The sequence below is a fragment of the Lepisosteus oculatus genome, chromosome 24 (assembly GCF_040954835.1).
Source record: "Lepisosteus oculatus isolate fLepOcu1 chromosome 24, fLepOcu1.hap2, whole genome shotgun sequence".
In the NCBI taxonomy this organism is placed as follows: domain Eukaryota; kingdom Metazoa; phylum Chordata; class Actinopteri; order Semionotiformes; family Lepisosteidae; genus Lepisosteus; species Lepisosteus oculatus.
In genome coordinates, this window is record NC_090719.1 from 4,903,758 (window position 1) to 4,927,810 (window position 24,053).

The 24,053-nt window shown below is 38.6% G+C and overlaps 1 protein-coding gene across 1 annotated transcript; it reads left to right on the plus strand.

The window, feature by feature from the left end:
- The first annotated feature begins 7,793 nt into the window (after positions 1-7,793).
- On the plus strand, positions 7,794-21,163 carry LOC107079799 (kelch-like protein 20). Its single transcript, XM_015366517.2, has 8 exons — positions 7,794-7,945; positions 8,403-8,515; positions 10,112-10,295; positions 12,684-12,827; positions 13,120-13,253; positions 15,812-16,020; positions 17,855-17,961; positions 20,508-21,163. The coding sequence occupies exons 1-8, from the start codon at positions 7,923-7,925 to the stop codon at positions 20,584-20,586; spliced, it is 993 nt and encodes a 330-aa protein (XP_015222003.2). The 5' UTR covers positions 7,794-7,922; the 3' UTR covers positions 20,587-21,163.
- Positions 21,164-24,053: the final 2,890 nt, after the last annotated feature.

Here is a 24,053-nt window from a genome sequence, read left to right on the forward strand (position 1 = left end):
GGTGGCTCATTCAGTTGGTTTGCGACTTTCTTTTCATCAAGATGTATTACTACAGTCCTGTACTGCACATGAAAGTCAGTCTGAAGCTAATAAAACAATATGGTACAGTAATTAGGTTTCGGTGCAACTGACCTCAGTTTCATAGTCACCAGATACAAAGACAAGTAATGCAATCCCATGCACCCTGTTCGAATGACTGGCCAAATGATAATGAAAGAAGCCTTCCACATGAATATATTGATGTGATGAATATGGGTTAAGACGAAAATCCTAGATACAGCACTGGACAGAAGCTGTTTCAATCTAGGAATTGAAAAAGTAAAAGTTTCTGTTTTACTTAAATATAAATATACAGTATGTTCCACCACATTAAGAAACTGAACTCCTGTTCAGTAGTACTGATAGCCCAGGTTGGTGAATAGGCAGCATGTAAAGAAATGGCACACAGGAAAGGCTGAGGACAGATCATTTACTTTATAAAGTAGATCGCTATATTTGGTTTCATAAAATTTAGTTATATATCATATATGGTTTACTTCCATTTTTGAGCGCTACCAGAGATGAAAAAAGCTGTAAATACTGTACCTGGAACACTCACCTGTTCCATGCAATCTATTATTGCGTGGAATTAAACGTTCTTTTTCTCACCTGGGTCATTCTTTTTCTAACTACGCACATATCTATATGCAAACCATGCATTCTATTCCTGATTTATTTACAGCCTGGGAATTAACATTATTCCACTCTTTGTTTTGTAGGCTTAAACTGATCATTTGTAATGCGATTCTAAGCATACAGCTTAGTGAAATAGAGACTTTTAACAATGCATTTGAGTTTCTTATATAAAATGGTTAGCAGACTTCTACAGCAGGAGGGCGGGCAAGAGAGCTAAGCAATGGAGCACTGAAGCCACCTCCTTAACTACCTGTAGCACTTAAATAAATCTAGGAACTAGACAAAAATCAAAGAACAGCTCCACCCTGCACAAACAAAAGGACAGCTCTGTAGTTTCATAATCCCCAAGACAAGAAAATCCAAGCCAAAATCGAATGTGTTTAGGTAAGGAATTTTGTGTTTGCAACAGCCCTTATACTGTACCTTAAACCTGAATATTAATATTCCACAGCAGGAAATAATTTATTGTGTGCTGTGTGGGTAAGTAAAACAAATGTTCCCAGGTTGAAAAATGTTCATATTGAATGAAGGTTTATAACAGATCAAAACAATACTCATTAAATAATATTGAAACATCATAAACCCCATGTACTGTATTACAGTAACACTGTGTTTATGACCTGTCGTTGTGACACTGAAATCACTAAATATAAAAGGTGATCAGCAATTAAAGGCCACTCCCTGCTGCTTCAAGCCATCGAGTTGGTCTTGCCACAGGCTATCATTACTTTGAGGGGCGAAAGAATAAAATACGTTGACAGCTTTTGCTCTCTGAAATGTCAGCACCTGGACGTCTGTCACAGTTTTGTTTCCCTCGTGGTTCCGATTCAACAGGCTGCAGCCGATGGGTTAACTAGGAGCACGAGCATGCTGGCATGACCTTTGTGGCTATTTCATTCTATAGAGGTTCTGTTCATTCTGATTATGCCGGTTATAATGATTATGCACTGATATGTGAAACAAAAGCTGATTGAAAAGCTAAATGCTTGCACTGATTGCTGCAGAGTGATGCCTGAAGTGACATCAAATTAGGGATTATGACTACTGTCAATCCAACTAAGTATTTACAACACATAGTTGCAGTACTTTACTGTCACTAGCCACAGAACAGCAATCCACATTGCTTAAAAGTCTTACTGGCTATACAATGTCCCATCCATTTTGGGGAACAAAATCCACTGAAACATGGGAGGTCAGTACTGTACACTCATTAATGAATGAAATAATTTTTTATAACTGCTGTGCATTTTGTTACTTTGATCTTTTAGGAACACCCGCGTATAGCTCTAAAGCCTTGCTATACATTTCCTCAAACGTAATTAGTGAATGCGTTGTAAAGCATGGTGCATCTAATTCAAAGCAGATCGAGATGGACAAGGTGATGGAATGTGAGCACAGTATGTTTGCCATAATAAGGGTGATGCAGTGGCTCTGTGGCTTAGGATCTATGCCTGTGGCTGGAAGGTTGCTGGTTCATATCCTGCTGCTGGCAGAGGAATCCTACTCCATTGGGACCCTGAGCAAGGCCCTTAACCCCAACTGCTCCAGGGGTGCTGTATAAATGGCTGACCCTGTGCTCTGACCCCACACTTCCCTCCTTGTCTGTGTGTCCCATGGAGAGCAAGTTGGGGTATGTGAAAAGATTAATTCCTAATACAATAAATTGTATATGATCGATAGAGTGATCTTATCTTATAACTACCCCATCAGTATTTTTATATGTATACATCAGTATTTTTAGGAAATGTGGCCAGACACTGAATAGGAACAACTATCACATGTTCACCTCAGATGGAAGGAGTGTCTGGCCAAAGAAGCATTTTAAAAAGACCAGTCTGCTCCACCCAGGATTGAAAACACTTTTGAGAGACGCAGATAAGTGGCACCAGGCTCATCTTATGCAATCAGCCCTGTGACACATAATCTTGTGAGTTCCTGCCTTACACAGAATTAATACTTTCCTATCTTCCACTTTCAGGGCATGAATAATGAATTTCAGGACTTAAAATGCACAATAAGATATCAGGCCCAGCAGAAAGACTTGTACTCAAACAGTATATTATTCATTTGGTTTGTAATTTACTGTTCCAAATTTCTCTAGAGGCAATAAAAAAAGAAAAACGCTGCCCAGGCTGTTGTCTGGAAGACTCATTTGATACTGATTTTAGGAGCTTTTTGAATGTACTCCATGTACACAAGGTTTGCTGGATGCAAATATTGTTTCCATTTTTCTTCAACCGCACTACAGTTCCTGCCAATGAGAGTCATCCAAAGGATCATAGCTCTTGTCTAACATGTCTTTTTCTGCTTCCTGTTGATGTAGTTAGCACTTTGTGAGCCTTGGTCAGGATAGATTTGTAACAATAAGTTTCTGGTACCCATTCTGGCTGGGAATGCAGTTATTTGAGCCTGTAACCTTCTCAACCTAGAGCACTCATCCTGCAGAGAGTCTTTTTTTTGTGTGCAATGCACAGTATCTCCTTCCATGTTTGACACTAGTGTAGAATTTCTTATGGCATTCATTTCACATTAGACTAGCACATTTGTCACACTAGCTTGACATTTAGAGATTGTGTAGTATATTTACAGTATAAAGTATTGCTACTAATTGTGAAGAGGAAAAACATTTTATACAGTATTGTATTTTTCTTTTCATTGAAATGTCTAGATCTTGTGTGCTGTTAGAAGTGTTTTATTTAATTATCATATGCAAACACAAAAAGCAGATTAGAAATTATTTTGCATTGCCAGGTTAATTGTTTAAATTAAGTATTTTTTAAAGTGTGCTAGAGTGTATATTCGAATTTCCTCATTTCACATGGTGAAATATCAAGGTTATGTACTTTACTGTATCTTATTGCACATGATAACACCATGTTATTATTTTGCAAATACAGTAATTTAAACCCATGGAAGTATTTTATGTTTTGATTAGTGTGCCACCCTTTTTTCTATATAAAGAGGAATATTATGGTATTCCACGGCAGTTTTTTTAAGTATAATTAAAACTGAGTAATTCATTAGAGAATAAAAATGAGCTCCTATTTTCCACTCACCATCTTTAATGGATGTGGAATAGCAATTAAAACCCTTAACTATGTAGATGACAAAAAAGAGCTACAATATGGAGAGTTTACTGGAACCCTATACAACTTAAAATAATAACTGAGCATTTTTTACGTGCATTTCAAGACAAACTAATTTTCTGGCAGTATGGCAGTAAAACCTGTGCTGTTTTAGAATGTTACTATAATCTGAGTGTTACTTATCATATCTCCAGAGATGTCTAAATGTGTCAGACTAGTCTCTGAATGTGCATTTGCCTCTAACCAACTTCTTCTTAGCAACTTGTGTTAAGGGCATTACATGGCTAGATGTCAACTATTGTACGTACATTTCTAATTTCCACAGAATAAAGGGGCATGACATTATCATGCGTTCGTCTTAGTAGTAATGCTCTCAGATTTCACTACCAGAGGAATCAACTTAATCTGTGGCTTGAAAGTATTTTAACAATGGGTAATAAGGTTCAGCTGTAAAGATGAGATACCAGCTCAAGACTCTAATTATTACATATCCTTTGTCCTTGTGTGCCCTTTGTCTTATGTTTGTTTATTTTCTATCAAGATCAAGTGTCAGTTAAGCTCTTCTCCTACTTGGATTGAGTCAGGATGAAACAGTGTAGAATGAAACACAGCTGCTCTGAATGAGAAATTACTATGCAGCTGGAGTGAAATTCCTTTGAGGGAAAGGAGCTGTTGTGATAGGCTCTCTGTGGAATTAGCCACTAGGCTAATTAAGAGGTGTATAAGACAAGCTAGGAGGAAAAAGGTTTTAGGCTGTAAGTAAATGTGTATTACATTATATTGCGGGGTGCTTGTTAGCATTGGATTGAGCTGGTTTATAGCCTGTGAAACTCAGTAAGTTAGAAATACTTGAGAAAGTAGTTTAGGTCTATAATGAGGGGTGTCACAAGGGCTGGACAGGCAGCTGTTTGATAGACAATTGATCAAGCATAATATGAACACAGTGCACTGCAGATGGGAACAGGGTGGGCCAGCAGAATCGGGGACTGATGGGGAGATGTTTGGCCCTGAAGGAGCTGGGTGCATTGCTTGTCAGGATTTTCTCTCATTGGTGAGATGACAGGAGACTACATGACAGACTGAATCTTGAATACCTGGATCTTTACTGGTGGACAGGCAATGTGAGATTGGGGGAGGAAAACAGCCAGCTGCTGTCAAGGGTGGAAGCTTTGATTTTAAAAGGTGTTACTGGCCAAACAGGAGCAGCTGTTAATGATAGGGGATTGGTGGATGCCTGTGAAGCTCTGGTTTTTAGAGAAGTGTCGTAGTTGTAACATCTATTGTAGTGAAGAATGAGAACTGGGTGTTAAGACTTAAGTTTTGTTTAATGCTCCAATATCTATTTTCTAGTGACCAATTTAGTGAATATTGCAAGTGGCTGATGGTGGAATCCAAACTAGAAAGCTAAGGCTTGACTGAGCAGGTTCAACAGAGCCATTTTTACATGATCAACAGAATTCTCAAATGTTTCAAGCAGAGTCAGCTGCTTACTGTACATGTACCTCTTTTGTGTCCCAAAATGCTATTCATTCTGATGCTTGCACTGATGTATTATATCTTAAGAATCCAGTTGAGTACTTCCTGTTCCTTTCTCCCTTGTTTCACACCTTTCTTTTCTTTGTCAGAGCGTTAGTAAATCTTCCCTTTTAGTGCTAGTGTGCTCAGCTTCTGTGAGCCCAAGGTCAGGCTCTGCCGACTGAACACCTGATCTTTTCTTGGTGACTTGAAGTTGAATTCTCCAGTGCAAGCAGGAAGGGTAAGAGAAGCTGGCCCTCACACAGTGGTCATGACTTTTTTGGTGCATAGCAATTATTCAAGATGAAGGGTGAAGAGTCTGAAAAGTGAGGAACTACAGTACATCTAAGTGAAGAGCAGCTGTCCATGAGAGAGGACCAATGTGTGGACCTAGAGATCCATCAAGGGGGGTCTGAAAGAAAGACATCACACTTGAAATGCAAATGAGTGTGCTAGCATGGTCAGATTCTGTTTCCTGAGTTCAACTGAAATAGCTGATGGTTGTAAAATTAAATTTTCACTTGAAGTTTGTATTGTTTTGGTTTAAAAAGTAAAAAAGGTATTGCATGCAAAGACAGTGATACACCTAATCAATTGTTCATCATAAGGAATTCAAAGGTATTGTAAAAATGCTATTAAAATATCCAAATCCGCAAGGAAGCTTTAAAGGGGACCCGAATCAGAGATACAAATTGTAGGGTATAAGGGTTTTTAAAAGGAGTAAGAACTCTGTCACAGTAAAGTAGATATCAGAGAAACCCAGACTCTTTTACTTGCACATTGATGAGTAGTGACCAGATGTAACATGACAAGCTTGGAAGATGTTCTTACTGGTCCTTTACATTCAGACACTGACTGGCATTATCTTTTAATGGCTGAATCACACTGTTGTAATTAAACCGAAGGTGTAAATTTGATTTACATATCTGGGTGAAGTTGAACCCATCCTTATCACTCATGCTGTGGGCTGGTGCCTCCCGGACTTAAATCCTCTCATCTTTCGGTTCATTGTGTGTGGCAAAACTCTCTTTTGCACACAACCTCTGCTTCCTTAAAATACTTCTCTACACCAAGAGGTATGAGTGGTATTTTGTGGGTGAGGATGTTTCACAGGGACCTTTCTACACGTCTTGTTAGGATATTGCATGTGATCCCAGGCCGCAGGGTGAGCTGAGGTTGGCAGTTTGTGGTCTGTGACAGCTGTGCAGTGACTTGGGTCCAATCAGCAATCCTATTGATATTTAGGGTTGTGTGTGTAGGAACATACTCAAAGGAGGTTGGAGTGCACTTAAGGTTATTGTAACCCAGTCCTTGTTCTCAACCAGTACTGTTCTATGCAGTTGTTAGCTTATAATTAATTCCCTTTATAATGAAAGGGATTGATTACCACAAAATTAATGGAAAATTTCCACACTTCATCTCCAGAGGTGTCCTGAACTTATTGTGCTTTATATTAAAATGGATATCCCTAAAAAAGATGTAGTACTGATCATACAGGTTGCATACTAACATATAAGAAGTAGCCAGGTATCTCTTAGCAAATCTGTGCAGGAACAAAATGAATATACAGTAAAATGAAAGATTTAAGGGATAACTTAAAAGAAAAGCAGCTGATACACCACAGTGACAACACCTCAAATCCCAGAGGCCAGCCACATGAGTAACAACAGCTGCTCAGCACCCAACAAACAGGAATATCCTACTCTCTCAGCTGCTTTGCAGAGCTGTCAGCAACTGCAACTGGAGGGTGATTTATGTTGGAAGACAAGCATTACCGTTTGTTACCCTGTAAAACGAGGCGGATGGCCTGGGTTATCAGAGAGGCGTTGTGAGCTCAGAAATCCCGAAGGTCTGGCTTCATCCTCCTGCGGCATTATCTGTAAACACCTGTCAGTGCCTGGAAAACTGTCAAGCATAATAAATCATCATTGACATTCAGATGGGTAATAATTAGCAGCTGGTGCTAATTGCAGGACTCTTCTGAATCCAAGTTTCAAATTATGGTATTGATGGACCTTGCAGCCACTCCTTTTCAGGAAAGCTTCTTTATCTTGCATGCTATAGCCTTTTATAAAGAATAAATGAGTCTGTTAATATGCTATTCTATCATTATTTGTATTTGTATTTGTCATATAATATGTCACAGGGTGCTGTTTTTAAGATTTGGCACAAATACCCTTCTGCTGCCACAGAAGTTAAAGGAGAATGAAGTCAAAAAACACTCGTTGTCACGGGTTTCTTTCAAAAAGCTTTGATTTCTACTATATCCAGATTGTTGCCCTGCTTTCTCAATGGTTGATTTTCTTGGACTATGCTACTGTTGCAGCTCAGCTTTACTCAGCCCTGAGTATTTTATTGAATCAGCATTTACTATTCAGAAATTGGATGTCAATTTGAAATAGCAAAAATACCTTGATTTGACTCAACAAACCAGGGTTGGTTACTGAGTGTGTGTGACATCTGGCTAGGGTTTCAGGCACTTTCTGTGTGACCCTGTTACATATACTGTACATACCAACCAGAAGAGCTGCTCCTGCTGCCTTGCATATTGTGATCCAATCTGAGGAGTGTGGTGTGAGGTGATCATTACTCTGGTCATCTGCAAGTCAGAAGTTGTCAAAAGGAAGAATACTACTGTAGGACAAGATGGGTCTTTACAATGAACAAGGGTATCAATACTAACTACTTTCACTATTATTTTCAGTTTTTTATGCCAGACTGACGATGGCTACCATTATTATTTCTTACATGTACAGAAATGTTTTTGTCCAATATTATCTCCAATCTTTGGATACGTTTTATTGTCTGTTAGGCTATTTATTTTTGCTGAATGAAATCTGAAAGGTGGCTGAATAAAAAAATGTTGATGCAAAGGGTTTTCATTATACTGATTTTAAAATGTTAATTATTCTTGTGTTAAAATGTTTCATCTGGCCTCAGTCAAAACAAAAGGTAAGCAATAGCCCATGAATGTCTATATACAGTATTCTTTTAAAACATGTAATTTTCTAAATGTGTCTCATTCTCTGAAATTTCTATTCCAGTGTAGATACTATATACTTAAGTAGCTATTCTTTCTCTTCCATGTTAGATTAATGTTTTTCTTTGTTGTTGTTGTTTTTGCAGAGAAGCTGTCGGTGCACCAAAATCCATTGAGCTTCCTCAGGACAAACATGTAACTCAGAGTGCCCATTGCAGGACTCTCCAGAAGCCTCAGTACACAGACGTACTCTTTGTAGGTTAGTCACCTTCCTAAACACAGTGGCTGAAATCAAGGAGACTGCTGAAGTACATTTAAAGGGCATTGCAGGGTCTGGAATGAATGCAAAGGATATTTCAGCTCCTTTGCGGACACATTGAAATTACTTTGCCACAAAATAAAATTGTAACAAGTGTTCAAGAATATTTATATCAAGTAGAAGTTTCCATGATATGGGATAACAGGAAGGTTGTCTGTTTGAAGAGTCATCACAATGCCCTCTCATTGCTCTGTGTGTTTGAGATACAAAAAGGGGAATGTACTATATCTCATGAACATACAAGGGTTTTATAGAATCTGAGAATGACAAAAGAGGCAATCTGTAGTGTGTAAACGTCATTTTAAGCGACACTTATTGTCTTTTACTATATTCATTTATTTTTAATATCATTACTGTTTATACCATTTAATCCAGCATTACATTACATGAAGAGTGATGAAACTGTATAAGTGGCAGTGTTTGAGGTGGCATGAATTTGTTTTTTTTTCCCTTCATAATATAATGATGCATAGCTATAAGAACAATAGAAACAAATATATTCTTGTTGCACTTTCCTCAGAAGTATAGATTCTTATTTAAGTCAAAATACTAACAGTTAATATCGTACTAATGTATCTTAGTCTGTGTTATTAAGGCTATCCATTAATATTTAACCCTGAAAGATTCTGCACTGTGTTTAAGCAACAATTATGACATTCAAAGTGTGTTTTATTAAATCTTTTCTTAGGTCTAATTAATACTATTAAACTACTGTAAAAAAGCATAAGATTTCACATGGATCCTTTAATTTAATTTAGATGTTGTAGTAGGGTTAGGTCAGAATTACTTTTAATCCCAGTTTAAAATAACCCACACACATTTCTTATGGAAGAATGCCTTGAATCTCCTTTGCATGCCTTTGACTCCTATAAAGATGTCACAGGATATTATTTCATTGCCCTGGCATTGAGTGTGTCTCCATACTGTCTGTGCAATGAGTGACCAAACCTGATTTTAAATGTCACATGGCAAAAACACAGCTGTGAAAACTGCAGAATATCCACTCGGTGTACAAAAATTTGACTGAAAAAGCTACATGTCTTCACATCAACGCCAGTGCTGAATGTTCCCTGTGGGATACTGTGGCAAAAGAATAAGGTAATTTAGTACCGCAGTGGAAATATTGGAAGGCAAAACTTTGGATTCCATGGGAAAGCAAAGAAAATGACAAATATACAGTAAGGGGAATTCAGGGAACACTGTGGAATAGCTGTAAAACCTTAAGGATTACTGTAATCATCAATTGAGTCTATTGAGAAGACAAAAAAAACTCAGAAGTGTTTCAGTAATACCTCTCATCATAATAAATAACAAAAACATATCCTTCATGTTTCATTAATTAGACATGTTATTAAGGCATTAGGCTATGACTTAGCAAGCTGTTTCATCAATAAAGTAAAAGTACAGTTCATGTCTTCCAGAGGTCTTTTGTGCTCAGGTGTTACCCAGAATCTTTTGAGTTTGAGTTCACCTCACACTTATCCAGTTTAAATGAATGCAGCTGAGTACAAATACTTTTTTACCCAATTATGGCAGCTGGCGGGTGGAGCCTTGATGAGCCCACATCTCGGCTGGAGAGGTTCAGCAGCCAGGCGAATGAGTGGAAGGCGATGGCTCCGCTGAGCAGACGAAGGGGAGACGTGGGCGTCTGTGGAGTCGGGGGCTTCATCTATGCTGTGGGGGGTCATGATGGGATATCTTGCGTCCGTAATGTAGAAAGGTACAGTACGAGCAATGAAGATCTTTTTTCTGTTTTTAATGGTTCCCCAACCTGGAATTCCCCAATAGAGATTGTTTCCACACTCTTTACAAACTACCGTTACTGTATGAAAGCTTACGTTGGTAAATAAGTCCTCATATTTTTGTAATTTTTTTGTTGTTGCCATAAATGGTATTGACATACCTTCACTATAATAATAACCTTTCAGTTATAAAGCACCTTTCCAAAACCAAGGTCACTGTACATCGTTAATAAAACAAAAACAAGAAAAAGGACCGCAAAAAGTAAACAAATAAATATAAAATTCCAAATTCAATGTCAGTAACAAGATCTTACAGTATATTTATATGCCACCAATGTAGACTTACTGTAAGTGTATGAGTGGTATGCTGCCAGGGTCTGGTGAGTTTTGAACATATAGCAAGTTGTATTACACTGGAACATGGAATTAGCATAATACTTCATAATTTAAGCAAAACATGTATAGTAAACATTTGTTTTTCCAATGACATTCCAGGGTCAGCGTAGTAAAGCAATGTGAAGGCATATTGAAAACACAGTAAACCATAGGAAAACCACAGTAAAAAACATAGTAAAACTACAGGCAAAGTGTTAAATTGGCATGGTAAAATTTTCATAGCGATCCACCCTTCAGAAATGATGGAAGCTCCTATAGTTTCTTGTGCTTTTACAGTGAAATATATCAGTTGCTGTTACCAGATAATTGAACATAAATGACATAAGAGACTCCAACTTTAACGTCCCTCTGCTATGACCTCTTGAGCAGGGGTTACTGTGACTGTGATTTAGGGGAACGTCTAATCTACCTAGGAGGACACTTGAGTCAGTATTACAAAAAATAGCACCTTGTATTTTTTTCTAAATTGGAAATCAATACAAATATACAGTAGAAGGGAAAACATGATACAAAGCATTTATGATTCCAGTTTAGCTTATTTTCTTTACCAGTCTCTCCTTAAGTGTGTGTCATCCTTTACCACACCTTTCTGGGCTTAACCATGCTTTTACCATGCTTTCACTGTACTCTGCTCTTACCATGGTTTTGATTCATTACATTCTTTTGTAAGAGAACCACTGTTAGAGATTTTGCAATAAGCAGCATTATCTCTATTTTAAATAAAAATGCACCATTCTCTTTATATAGTGAGGAATTAATGTTTTGAAGATGCCAGCAATATTTGGCAGATTTGAAAAATAAATATACTGTAAGATCACTTACTACAGTACCTAGAGAAAATGGCGATTTGAATCTGCCTCAAACATCTTTTTTTTTTGTCTTTCTAATGCCTCTTTACAGAATTAAACAAAATTCTTCATCATTTATAACTGCCACATTTCAGTATAAAAATCAATAGCTTGTCCTAACCAGAAATGCAGCATCCTTACTCAAACACCTAGAGAAATGTATAGAAATGTGTGTTTTTCACTTCCTGTACAAGTACATGCAACATTCTTCCCCAGTGGATAAATGAACCATAGCAGATATAAATGGATGACTTTCCATTAGTACTAATAGATTCCATTAGAAGAAAATTATCTTTGTTAACACTGCCTGTCACAAATACATGAACTAAAAGCAATGGCAGGGCTACCATAGGGTTTACATTTAAAAAAAAAAGCAGTGATGCTAAATGAAAATAGCTGTTAATGTGATGGCTATTAAGAGATACTATTTTTCTCCCCAGTGGCTGATGACTAACCCATTCATTTATGGCAGTGAAAGTGTAAGTCGGTATCAGCAGTAAGATAAGGCCTGTCTTACTAAGAGTGTACATATTAAGTAAGTGTTCCTTAGCTAATTACCCAAGTGAAACATCAGGATCTTTGTTAGAAGTCATTCATCAGAAGGATGCTTATTTAGGCACACTTAGCCTGATGCCAGGTCAAATCTCTAAAGTATTACTTCATTAGACTTTCTTTTAAATATATTGTAATACTGTATATAGGTACTGCAGTCTTTATTAATTGTTCCCTAAAAGAGGCCATTTACAGTAAGTAGTTTGTGATTTTTTTTAATCATTTTTTTATGGATTAAGTTCAGTAAGAAGGTTTAAAGTGCTTGTAAATGTAAACGAGTACTGTCTACCCTGAATTTCTTTTCTTCTTTCAAAACAGTGTTCTTTTTGAGTGTGATGTCTGGTATCTGTTACAGCTGCAACTGGTCCTAATTAACCCCTCATTATCCAATTTCCCTTACACACCCCTTTCTTCACTATTTAAACCCTCAGTTCACCTGGTAACATCGCTTGGTATTAGGAATCTATCCACCAACTGAGCTTGATATGTTCTCGAACCTCTGACTACCGACATACAGACCTTTCTAGCGTTGGACCTCTCGACAACCCTTTTGTATCGCTCCTCTTCCAGGTATGACCCAAAGACAGACACATGGAACAGTGATGTGGCACCGCTGAGCAGCGCAAGGAGCAGAGTGGGACTGGCTGCCATGGATGAGTGCCTGTTTGCTCTGGGTGGATGTGATGGCACCACCAGTACCAACATCGTGGAGAGGTGAAATGTTTGAACACAGCAGTGAATGCAGGCTTAGCCAATATTTACAAAGCACACTGGCCTTTCCCCAAACATTACGGCCATGGAGTTTCCTTTGAATCCTTTGAATACTGCTTTGCACTAACATAATTTGTAAACCACTGATCATCCTTTTTGAAATTTGAGATCAGGTTCTGGACCTGGAGGTGATCTGAGTAAAGTAATGGGTTTATTAGTGGAGTCTGGCAATGGTTTTTTTTTTGTTGCAATTGAATTAATGGCAGGTCCATGATGAATATGTTTATGGTTTCAGATATGACCCAAAAATGAACATGTGGTTCAAAGTAGCCCCCATGAACTATAGACGAGCAGGAGCTGCAGTAGCAGTTTTGGCTGGATTCCTGTATGTAATGGGAGGAAGCGATGGGGAATCACCTTTGAACACTGGTAAGGATCATATTGCACACTCACATAACACTGAAGAGATGCACCCATACTAGGGTGGTCTTGTCCATCTCATACAGCTTTTATCAAAACCCTCATAAAATAACTACAGTGCATATACTATAAATATAAATGTACACAATATACTGTATACTGAGGGGTTAAAGTAGGGGAGCCTACACACCCAAAGAATACTTGACAACCCGATTCTTGTATTTTCAGAGTGGAAATAACCTCCCTCCATTTATTCATATACTGTACTCTACAGCAAATGGAGTTTTTTAACAAAAGTTTGGGAGGGATGACAACAGCCAAGTTCAATCAGACCTGGCTGTCAATAACTAGCGATCACTCCTGACATCATTTCCTCTCCTAAACACTGTATGTGATCCCCTTCTCTCCCTCGCACACCTCTTTTTGCATCCCACCCCAACCCCATCTCCACCTCTACAACTGCACCTTGGACACTCCTCATTCTGCAAGAGGGTCCCTGCCCCCTTGTCCTCTGGGCAGGAGTTCAGCCCTCAGCCAAGTGGGTTAATTCAAATTTTCACAAAACACTCTATAATCATTTCAGTACACCTAATTCTTGGGTGTTGTTATTCCTAGTGATGTACAGTATAGGATAAATCTATTGCATATTTTCTAAATCGTTTATTCACAGGACTTTCAAGATGGATTAGCTAAATCTGAGGTTTGGTGTCCATCAGAAACTGAAAATTCAAACACCCTGTTGGTCTGGAGAAACTCTGTGCTCTTTTTTTTAAAATTAATACTCGCAATTTCAGTCAAGGGCCTAAAATGGCCATGCGATTCTGATATGAAAGTGTTGCCATGCCACTCCCCCTGACATTTTCCCTCCACCTCACTTTGATCAATACAGTTGAATATACCATCTCCTTCTCTTCTTCATTTCCCCTTCTCTCAAAAGGAGAAACTGATAAATCTGCTATGAACAGCCGTTGAGAAACTAATCAAAGCCATCTATTAGAAAAATAAAGAAACAATAATGTTTCAAACAAATAATGAATCAGATTTCCTGATACAGAGGGTGATACAGTACCTTTGAATCAATGCACAACATGTATGTACAGTACAACTCAAAAGCAATGCTTCACTTTCTCAAGCGGGTTAAACCACTCTCTGGAGTACATGCAGTCTGGCAGCTGTCTTGGTTTGTCATGTATGCAGAAACTTTGATAAGACGGTGCAGGGAATCCAGTTTTAAAGCCAAGCAAAACATCTCTAAATTACTGCCATCAGAAATGTGGACAACAGAAGCTGCTGTGAGGAACATTTTCCTACAAGATGTTGAATTGCTTATTTTTTATTGAATAAAAATCAATCAACCTAATTGGCTTCATAACACTCCTGTAAATTCTAATTTGGCTCAACAGTAAAATAAGTGCATCACTTATTCTAGGAACTGGTAGCCAAATCAAAAAAAAAAAATGAATGACTTTTACTGCCAGCTAGAGGATCTATTTCTGTCTCTGGGAAGTCAAGGTCAACAGAACTCCCATAACCTTGTCTAGTTTCAGAGTCAGAAACAAGAGCTACTAACCGTGGAAGAGGCAGCTGACAGAAGAGGATTTTAAAGGTGTTCTGCATCTAAACAGTTCCTGGAAAGGAAGGTCTTTCTTAACCGGGAAATTCACATTGTAATTTCCTTTTTAGATCTTTTACTCACTGCATTTCCCTTTTTTTTCTGGACACAATCCAATCATTTCCGGTTATTATTAAGTTGAAATTGTTTGACCTTGTGCATTTGAGTAAATCACAGCTATGCGCACATTTGTAAACAAATGCCTTACCGTCAACTAATTATGTAATTATGTACAACAATTCAGTGGTAATAGAAGCTGTATTGGATTTTTTCTAATATTAAGAAATGTTTATGCTATAATATTTATGTCCCAGCATTCGACAACAAATATGACATTTTCCTATACAGTTACATATACTGTATTGTACCATCGACTTGGTATCTTGTTTACTATTCTTCATATAATTCCTTAAATGTAAAATATCTGGAAGCTAAGCACATCTTGCAGGTTTTTAAAGTGCTTGGAAACAGCATCTGAGGAGGCTTTGTGGGAGCATGCATGCAGTATCAAAAATAAATATTCAGTACACTGAACAAAAGCATTAAGAGGGATAACTTACAGTGGTGCTTTTACCTGAAGCATATCTGATGTTCCTTGCTTCGTGTCTAGGATTCTCAGCACTGTCAGTGCAACTGGGAACAGGACGGTGCAACACTGGGAACAGTGCAACAGGGCGGTTCTGTGGCTAAGGATCTGTGCCTGTGGCTGGAAGGTTGCAGGTTCAAATCCTGCAGCCAGCAGAGCAATCGTACTCTGTTGGGCCCCTGAGCAAGGCCCTTCACCCCAACTGCCCCAGGGGTGCTGTACAATAGCTGATCCTGCGCTCTGACCCCAAGCTTCTCTCCCTGTCTGTGTCTCATGGAGAGGAAGCTGGGGTATGTGAAAGACTAATTCCTAATGCAAGAAATTGTATAGGGCTAATAAAGTGATGTTATGGTGTTTACTGTTTTCCAGTGGAGCGATACAGCCCAACAGAGGACAACTGGACTACCTGTCCTGCAATGGGCTCATGGAGAGAGAATGCAGGCTGTACAGTTTTTCAGGATAAGATCTACGTGGCGGGAGGACGTGATGATATTCATGAGCTTAGCACCGTAGAAAGGTTTGACATCAAGACATTCAGGTGGTCGCCAGTGATGCCGATGAAGTCCAAACGCAATCAGGTGGGCAAAGATTCATCGTGGGTCTTTTCTGAGTGGCGTAAACAGAAAGGGCTCTTATTCCAAGTACAGGTTAGGCTCTGTGGTCCAATCATCATCATCAGTTAGTGTTTCAGTCATGTCACTAGATGACAGTGTGTTAGTTTTTGGCTTTTAAGCTGTTCAAAGTTCAAAGCAAAAATTATTCTGTAGTGAAACAGCCATCTCCACATCCCTTTACTAAACTGGAATATTAGAATCTGTTACACTGGCTGCTTCCTATTAGAAGAATCTTTAGACCGCAGTGTTGGAACAGTATCAATTCCGTTGACAACTAGTGACACTTGAATACAGGGAGCATCCGGGTAGCAGCACTCACACACCGTGACAGGGAATTGCCCAAGCAGTGGTTCACAACTGACAGAGCCAAGGGAATGTGGTCAGACAGTCTGTGCTATCTTGGTTTTCCAAATTCAGCAACCCATGCATTTTTCTCATGGATTCCAAAGAAGGCTTGTAGTGGCATAAGCTATATCCCCCTGCAACTCACCATTGGCAGGCCACTGAAGTCCAGCAGATGTGAGCCTGGCTAGTAACAGCATGGGAGAGCTCCTGGATAAGCTAAGGTTGCTGTTGGATGAGATGTTAGTGGCACCAGTACAGGGCACTCGCCCTGCTATCTGTGTGCGGTCCTAATGCCCCATTATAGTGACGGGGACACTATACTGTCGCAATGCTCCGTAGAAAGTGAAAGGAATGGCAAAGTACAGAAAGGCGTCATGGCCATCCATTGCAACCAAGGAAGTCTCCAGTCGGGACAACTACTCGCACCGCTGGACCCAGGCTTCTGAGGTCGAGAATGCGACTGTGCCGGTGCAACAGTCCTGCACAATTTTCTTCGTGCAGCTCATCTTCCAAACAGATGAGCTGCACAAAGTACAACTGTCATCGTCAGACACAACGGACAAACATCAACATCATCATCATTATTGTTGTAGTTATTATTATTATTATTATTATTATTATTATTATTATTATTATTATTATTATTATTAGGTGAGATGCACCAGTTCTCCAGTCAGTGCAAACGTTGTCAGGGGTAGCTCCCATGAGGGAACAAGTCAAAGCTTCTTTCCATACCTTGTGCAATAAAGGAGTTGTTGCCATGAGCTGAAACTTAAACTAAATTGGGACATAAAGCAAACAGCATGAAAAATATAAACAATCACTTATGTTAAAGTTGCAACGGCATGTACTCAATAAAGTACTCCTGTACTGTATATCTTTATACAACGGCTCTCATCCAGATTCCCAGTGTTCCACAAGGAGTCTAAGAAATTTTCAAAATGGTCAAAATGGAAAAAAAGTAAACCAATTTACCCTAAACATAGCAACATTGCTTAGTATGCTTTGGTGAATGAATCAATCCTGATTGTGTTTATAGTGGATGTACTGTATCTGCCTGCAGTTCAACTTTAAACTTTTTATCATTTGAAATGAAATGTTTCATTATAAACATTTTGGATTGTTTTTTTAGGTTCATATTGAGGGCTATTATCAGAAGCAACTACTGGAATAGAGCTCCTATTTAAGCTGAGATGAGAAATTGCATGTTAGTATAGGATTGTGACAAGTAGCCAAAGGGCAAATTCTTTTTATTCATGTTTCCTGGACCTCATTTCCTTGAAAAATTATGGGATTCATTGAAGTGTTTTGGAAGCATGAAGGTTTTCGAGGTTCTGCATGCAGTTATGTACAAAGCAATATTAGGTTCTTTTCACAACAGGCTTTTCTTGGCCATATACAGTACGTGTACAACAGCTACTGTACAATAATAATGACTTGTTTCCTGTTGCAGGCGGCCCTGGTGGCTTTGAATGGTTTTCTCCTGGCCGTTGGGGGTAATGATGGCATCACAGATTTGAACACAGTGGAAATCTATGATTATGAGACAAACACATGGAGGTATGGTATTCAGCACTGCAGAGCTTGTAAAAGCAGAGAGTGTAGTAATAGAGTTTAGTCCCTCTGCCAAGATTCTTTCCAGTTCATAGTCTAGAAGTACATGTTGTACGATGAGTTAATCTAGGGTGCTTAAAAAATATTTGGCCTATTCAGAAAACTATCACGCAAATGTGCACAGTGAACTAATGTTTTATGACACCACTGGGAATAATTTTCCACTGACAATGACACCTGAGTACACCAGATGGTTCTATATAAGGGGGTGTCCCGGCAATCCTATACCATAGGAATGGAATCTGTGCCCTCTAGTGGTCACTGCAGAATTCACTGCCCAATTGCTCTCCTGGGGAAGAGTGTTCTCTTGGTCCCAGTAGTGTCTACTAGAGCCGTAATACAGTAGGTTGCACTGCTATACTGAGCAGTTTACACAATATACTTTAGCTGTTCAAACAAAATACATCATATAAATTACATTTATAGTAATTCTTGAATATATGCTATTGAAAATGTCGACCTTGCTAATCTATTCATGTTTATTTCTAAATATTGTGTTACAAGATATACCGGGTATCCTGAATGAATTATATTTTATCACGCTGACACTGCTGTGCCTATAACCTTTGCCGTTTTTTCATTCCTTCCCTCCACTTTTAGTCGTTTCAGTATTCTACTGCTCCATATGTTCACTGCACGTAGCACATTGCCATTGATCTACGCGGAAGAATGAAAATTATTTTTAGATGTTTGTTCATTTCATTTCAGTTGATTCTCCACGGGGAATTAGCCATGAACAACCATGGCTGAGTCATAAAGGTCACATTCGCCAACACATTCCTTTCACCACACTGGCAGTGTCGTCTGCAGTCTTAGTGAGGAGCAACCATTGACTCTCAAGGTTTTTCTCTTTCTTGCTCGCTGCTTCAGATTTTCCTATCTTCGTCATTTTGTAGGTGTGCGTTATCGACGAGGCCTCAAAACGCCACTAGTAGTTCAAGGCTGAAGTACAATAAGAATCAGGATTTGAACAAGAAAATAGGCTTAGCCTTTGATAAATGCTTAATCAATAGAAGATGTAGTCAAGAACAAGTTCCCTGGTCAGGAGTTCACGTTGTGTATCAATTTTATAATAGCCATTAGAAGTACACTGCAATTAAATATAACCGTGTTATTAGTGTTAAAAGAACGCATGCCCATTAATTATATTTGATGGGTAAATTGTATAAACTGATTAGAGATTTGAAAAGACAACCAGCTTCATTTGGTGTATTGAGATTTACATTTGAACTCATTTGAACAAGGAGTACTGAAATACAGATCAGTTCAGCTCAGATAAAAAGGGGAGTGAGTCTCCATGAACAGCATGCACCATGCTGGGCATCTCTCCAGAATCGGCGCTTCTATAAAATACTTGCATAATTGGGAATACTTGTTAGCAGTATTGATAATTATTTAATATCAATAAATTATAATACCCATGCATTTTACCTACAATATATTATGCATAAGCATGGTGGACACAAAATGGCTTTACCTATTTAGTCATCTGTTTTGTGAATGATGTACACTACAAAATATGCAAATAGATCTTTAGAAATCTTTTCCCATCACGAACAACACTGGGCATAGAACAGCTTCATGCAGTTGTATTCCATGTCATTCCACACGTCTCAACTATATAGGCATTAATGGTGATTAAGCAAAGCCAATGTAGCAACTTCTGGTGCACTTGGAAGTGTGCTCCCCTTGATCCCTAGATCTGTTTGGTGTTTTACACGATTCAATAATATGAGCAGCACATTAGCCATCCCCATCTTGCATTCTTTGTTTAGACGATGACCGATCAGACCGAAATGGGTTCTGTGCTCTCTCCAAATGGTCGAGCAGGTATTGCCTTGGGAGATTGTCTCGTTCTGTACAGTGCAGTTGGGCCGCTATCTTTTGACGCTGTCATGGTTGTCATCCCTCCTCTAGAGGGCACTCCGACCCTTTTTTGTATTTGAGTGTCATTATTACGTTCACCTGCCCCTGGTCCGTGTGTATTATTTAAACCCCGTGTCACCAAAGCTCTGCGCTCAGCATTGGAAGATGGACGCCACAAGGCTTGCCTATTCCCCGGGCTCGCAGGTAGCCCGAAGGCAGGTCTTATTCCCCGGTGTCCTGGCCATCTGGGTACGGGGCTAGGAGCACCTGGCTCCGTTATGGTTTTACCCTTCTGTGTTTCTACCTCCTTGTTCCTGTGTCTCGGATGGACCTAGCGGTAATGGATTTTGGACTGCTTCCAGGTTTCCCCTTCTGGATTGTTATTGGACCTGTTCACCTGCGCCACGCTCCCCGAGCACCAGAACGCTGCCGACACACCCCCCTGTCAGTCATCCTGTCCTGATCCTGTCATATTTCCCTGTTGCCATTCTCCAGTCTCTTCCGGATTTTACCATCTGCGTAGGGTCCTAAACTATGCACTACACGGGAGTTACAGACACATTCACTTTGCTTCCTCGATCTGGCACCTTGGGTATAAGCAATGTGTGTTTGTTTGTCTCTTTCAGGCATTTTGGGAGCATGAAGTTTAAACACCCTGGAGGTGGAGCTGGTGTGGTGAAGATGGAGCAGCGTGATGCTTTATAACTTTAATCACATGGTTGGGAAGGACTCTTTCTGAGCCAATTAACACCTGCATGTGTTCATTCACACTCTATTTTGCTTTTCAAAATTGAAAAGGTTACCCAGGACCCATTGGCGAAGTGTGAATCATATTAAAACTGGTGCAAGAGGCTGCAGATAGGCTCCATGTGCATTTCTAAAAACCTTCTTGATGATTGACTGCAGTATTACTGGGCAAACTTGTTAGTTTGCTAAGTTGAATGCTTCACAGCTCGTGAAGTGACCCTTTTTCAGTATTAGAATGTCAAAAATACTTTGAAGATTAATATAAGTGGCTTTTACTTCCATAAGTGCACCTAAAGTACTGTAAAAGCCTTCTGAGCGTCTAATTTGTTTGCTTGTAGAAAACATACAGTCTCTGTGCTTGTTTAGTCATACGCAAGGGCATTATTAAGTTACACAAATGCAGCAGCAGCTTCAGCACTGCTATAATAAACAATGCCTGGTTTTATTGGTTTAATTGGAGTGATACATTGACTTTGTGTTGGTCCTTAAAGATCAAATTAAATCAAGACTGAGCTATTTTCTTACAAGGACAAGAGTGAAAGTCTCGGGAAATCTTTGGCTAATAAAGAACAGAAGTTTGTAATTGCCTATTATAATTGCAGAAATAAGGAAATTCAAATAAGGAGGGGGAAAAAGCTAAGCACCTCAATTTGTGTACTTTTTAGCATCTCTTGCTTTTGCTGTCACAAAATGCTGCAGCTCCTAAGATCCGTTTTTTGAAATATTTGGCTCTAGAATCATTTACTACTTTGTCTCTAAGGCTTGGAACATCCTACAGTTCAAAATCCAACATACTGTACTGTACAAGCAAAAGTCCCTTTTAGGCAGTGCTTCCTCAAGTTTAAATTTTAAATTACATTTTAAGTCTTTAATTTAAAGTGCTCTGTTATGTTTAAGATGGGAAAGGGACTTTATAAGTCATTTTATTGTTTGCTTTGTAATAGTAATTTGATAGTTAAATTGTTTATGTGACAAGTGACTTCCATAAGTCCAGAAGGAAATGCTTTATTTCCTTTCCTCTACCACATCCATAGTTGCCAAAAAAATCTTTGGATCCTAAAAACATTTCCATTTCCTTCTTTATTTATTTTCTGCTTATTTTATCTATTAAGGTTTTACAAATGTGGGTATGGTTCCACATGTATTCTCTGGTTTAAGGTGTTTCTATCAATATTTTTTACTATAAAGATATATTTTATTCCTTTCAATGAATATATGTATGAAAAGAATTAGATATATGCATTCAAACAACTGCAGTATAAACATACACTATACTATATATATATATGTAATAGCAAGTTTTTCCCAGATTACAATATGCTTCAGAGTTGAGTAAGAAACTTCCTTTGGTGGGAAATGAGAGCCATGCATATTTGGGGAAAAAACAAAGCTGACAGGAAAAATCTATTCCCACAGGAAAAATACCAACACTCCATTCAGGGGGCACTATATTATTGCTTTTAAAGACTCTGATTCTGCTCGGTTAGAGAATAGTCCACTGCAGGCTTTTTGAGAAGTGTCTTACTCAGGAAGATTGTTTTCAGTTCTGTCTGCGTAGACACCTTCGCATGTCTTTGGGACATCCTCTGTCTGAAGTCTTAGAAACGAGGAACTCATGCAACTCATGGAAAAAGCTTCTCCTGGGTATGTACAAAATGAGAGCATATTTTCCCCACCTGGGGTAGCTGATGCTGAGGTTTCTGTTTCTATATTTAGAAGAAACTCTGGGGAAATAAAAAAGGCCACCTCATTACTATAGTGTAATGGGGAAAGTTGCCATTTTTGTTACAAAAGCATTACTGTACTTTGAAAGACTCTGTAAAAGGCAGTCAGTATTCTTACTGACAGTCTAGAAATGTAAGGGTTAATGCTTTAAAAATATATTCCTCATTTACATATTCTGAATAGCTGTGATGTCAGTGAATCTTTAAAAACTGAAAAAAAAACAATTCTGTGGCACAATGATGTTGTAATTTGTGAAAAACACTTGATATTCTCTGCATCTCAACATTGTAATGGACTACAGTATAACTGTGATCATGGACAGAACAAATGAATCATTGCAGCACCTCACTATGCACTATTAAATCCATATCTCTAATGGAAGGATACATGTGGGGATGGTAAACTCAATGAGAAAACACTGTTGGTCTGATTCCTATCTTCCAGTGATCTGGCTAAATTTGACCTTGCAACAGCAAAATTGGATACCATTATCTCACTCCCCGTCATTAAAGGCATTTATCTGGATTGGCTGTGTTATACCTGCAATTTCTCCCCATGAGAAAGTGAGCGACTTCCTCTTATGTCAGGCTCATGCTTTTTAGATGTTTTCCATTTGGATGTAAGGGAGAATTACTAAGGTGGCCTGATCTATATAATTTCAGGTCTGGAGGTGTGATTGCCACTGTTAATTATTTAAACACTAAAATGTTTAAACTGTCTGTTATGTGAGTTTTTAGATGACCAAACTCGCTGTCTGCTCTGGCTTCTATTATGAAGAAAAACTATGGGGAGATATTTCCCATTCTTTCATGTCTTCCAAAGGGGGGGGTGAATAAACAACCTTCTGTTTAATTTTTTGTAATCATACAAAATGGCTATTAGAGCAGAGAGTACATCCATTATCAAAAAGCTGCTCAGGTCAGGTAGGGGCCACAACAGTCAGCATCTATCCCAGAGACATAAGGTTCAAGGCAGGACTCTACACTGGATGGAATGTCCATTATATGACACACCTGAAGAAGGCTCCACGGCCGAAATATTGTGTTCTCTTTCTTCTTTTTTTCAGCATGGAATAAACCTATTACTTGTTCCTTTGCAGCCTACACATGCTGACTCAGCTACCCACCTGAACTATGTCCATTATATGGCAACTATACACACACAGGCAATTTAGAGGCAGGAACATACTGTATGCAGTAGAACAGGCAGCAGTCCTACAACTGCACCACTGTGCCACCTACAGAGAGGGCAAGGATATAGAAATAGAGATGGCATTGGACTTGGAAATTTGATCATGTTCAGATTAAATTTGTTTTTCCTAATTAAGTGCATCTGCAATGATTGGAATTTGAACGGGTCAAGACAGATTGCCCAAAAAAGGACCTAACCTTCACTGTGGATAGTTCAAAAAGCATCAATGACTTTAAAACATCAATGATTTTAAAATATCAGTGCATATAGTGCAGAAAATTCTATGGTCACAAGAATATCAAGATCCAGTGTTATTATTTTTATTCATCCAGAACTGTTTACTTAATCTCCAATTTGGAAGTTTAAATCAGCCTACTTAGGCTTGAATTATCAGAGCATTTTTCCTATATTTTATGTATTTGCATATTATAGCTTGGTATCCAACATAAATTTTATTTTGTTTCATAAATGTTCAATTGTTGATATATATTTTGTCTTTAGAAAGGCGT

Coding starts and splice junctions, on each gene's coding strand:
- LOC107079799 (XM_015366517.2), top strand. CDS start 7,923: ATGGGTCTTTACAATGAACAAGG. Junction 10,296..12,683: donor TGCGTCCGTAATGTAGAAAG/GTACAGTACGAG, acceptor CTCCTCTTCCAG/GTATGACCCAAAGACAGACA. Junction 12,828..13,119: donor AGTACCAACATCGTGGAGAG/GTGAAATGTTTG, acceptor TTATGGTTTCAG/ATATGACCCAAAAATGAACA.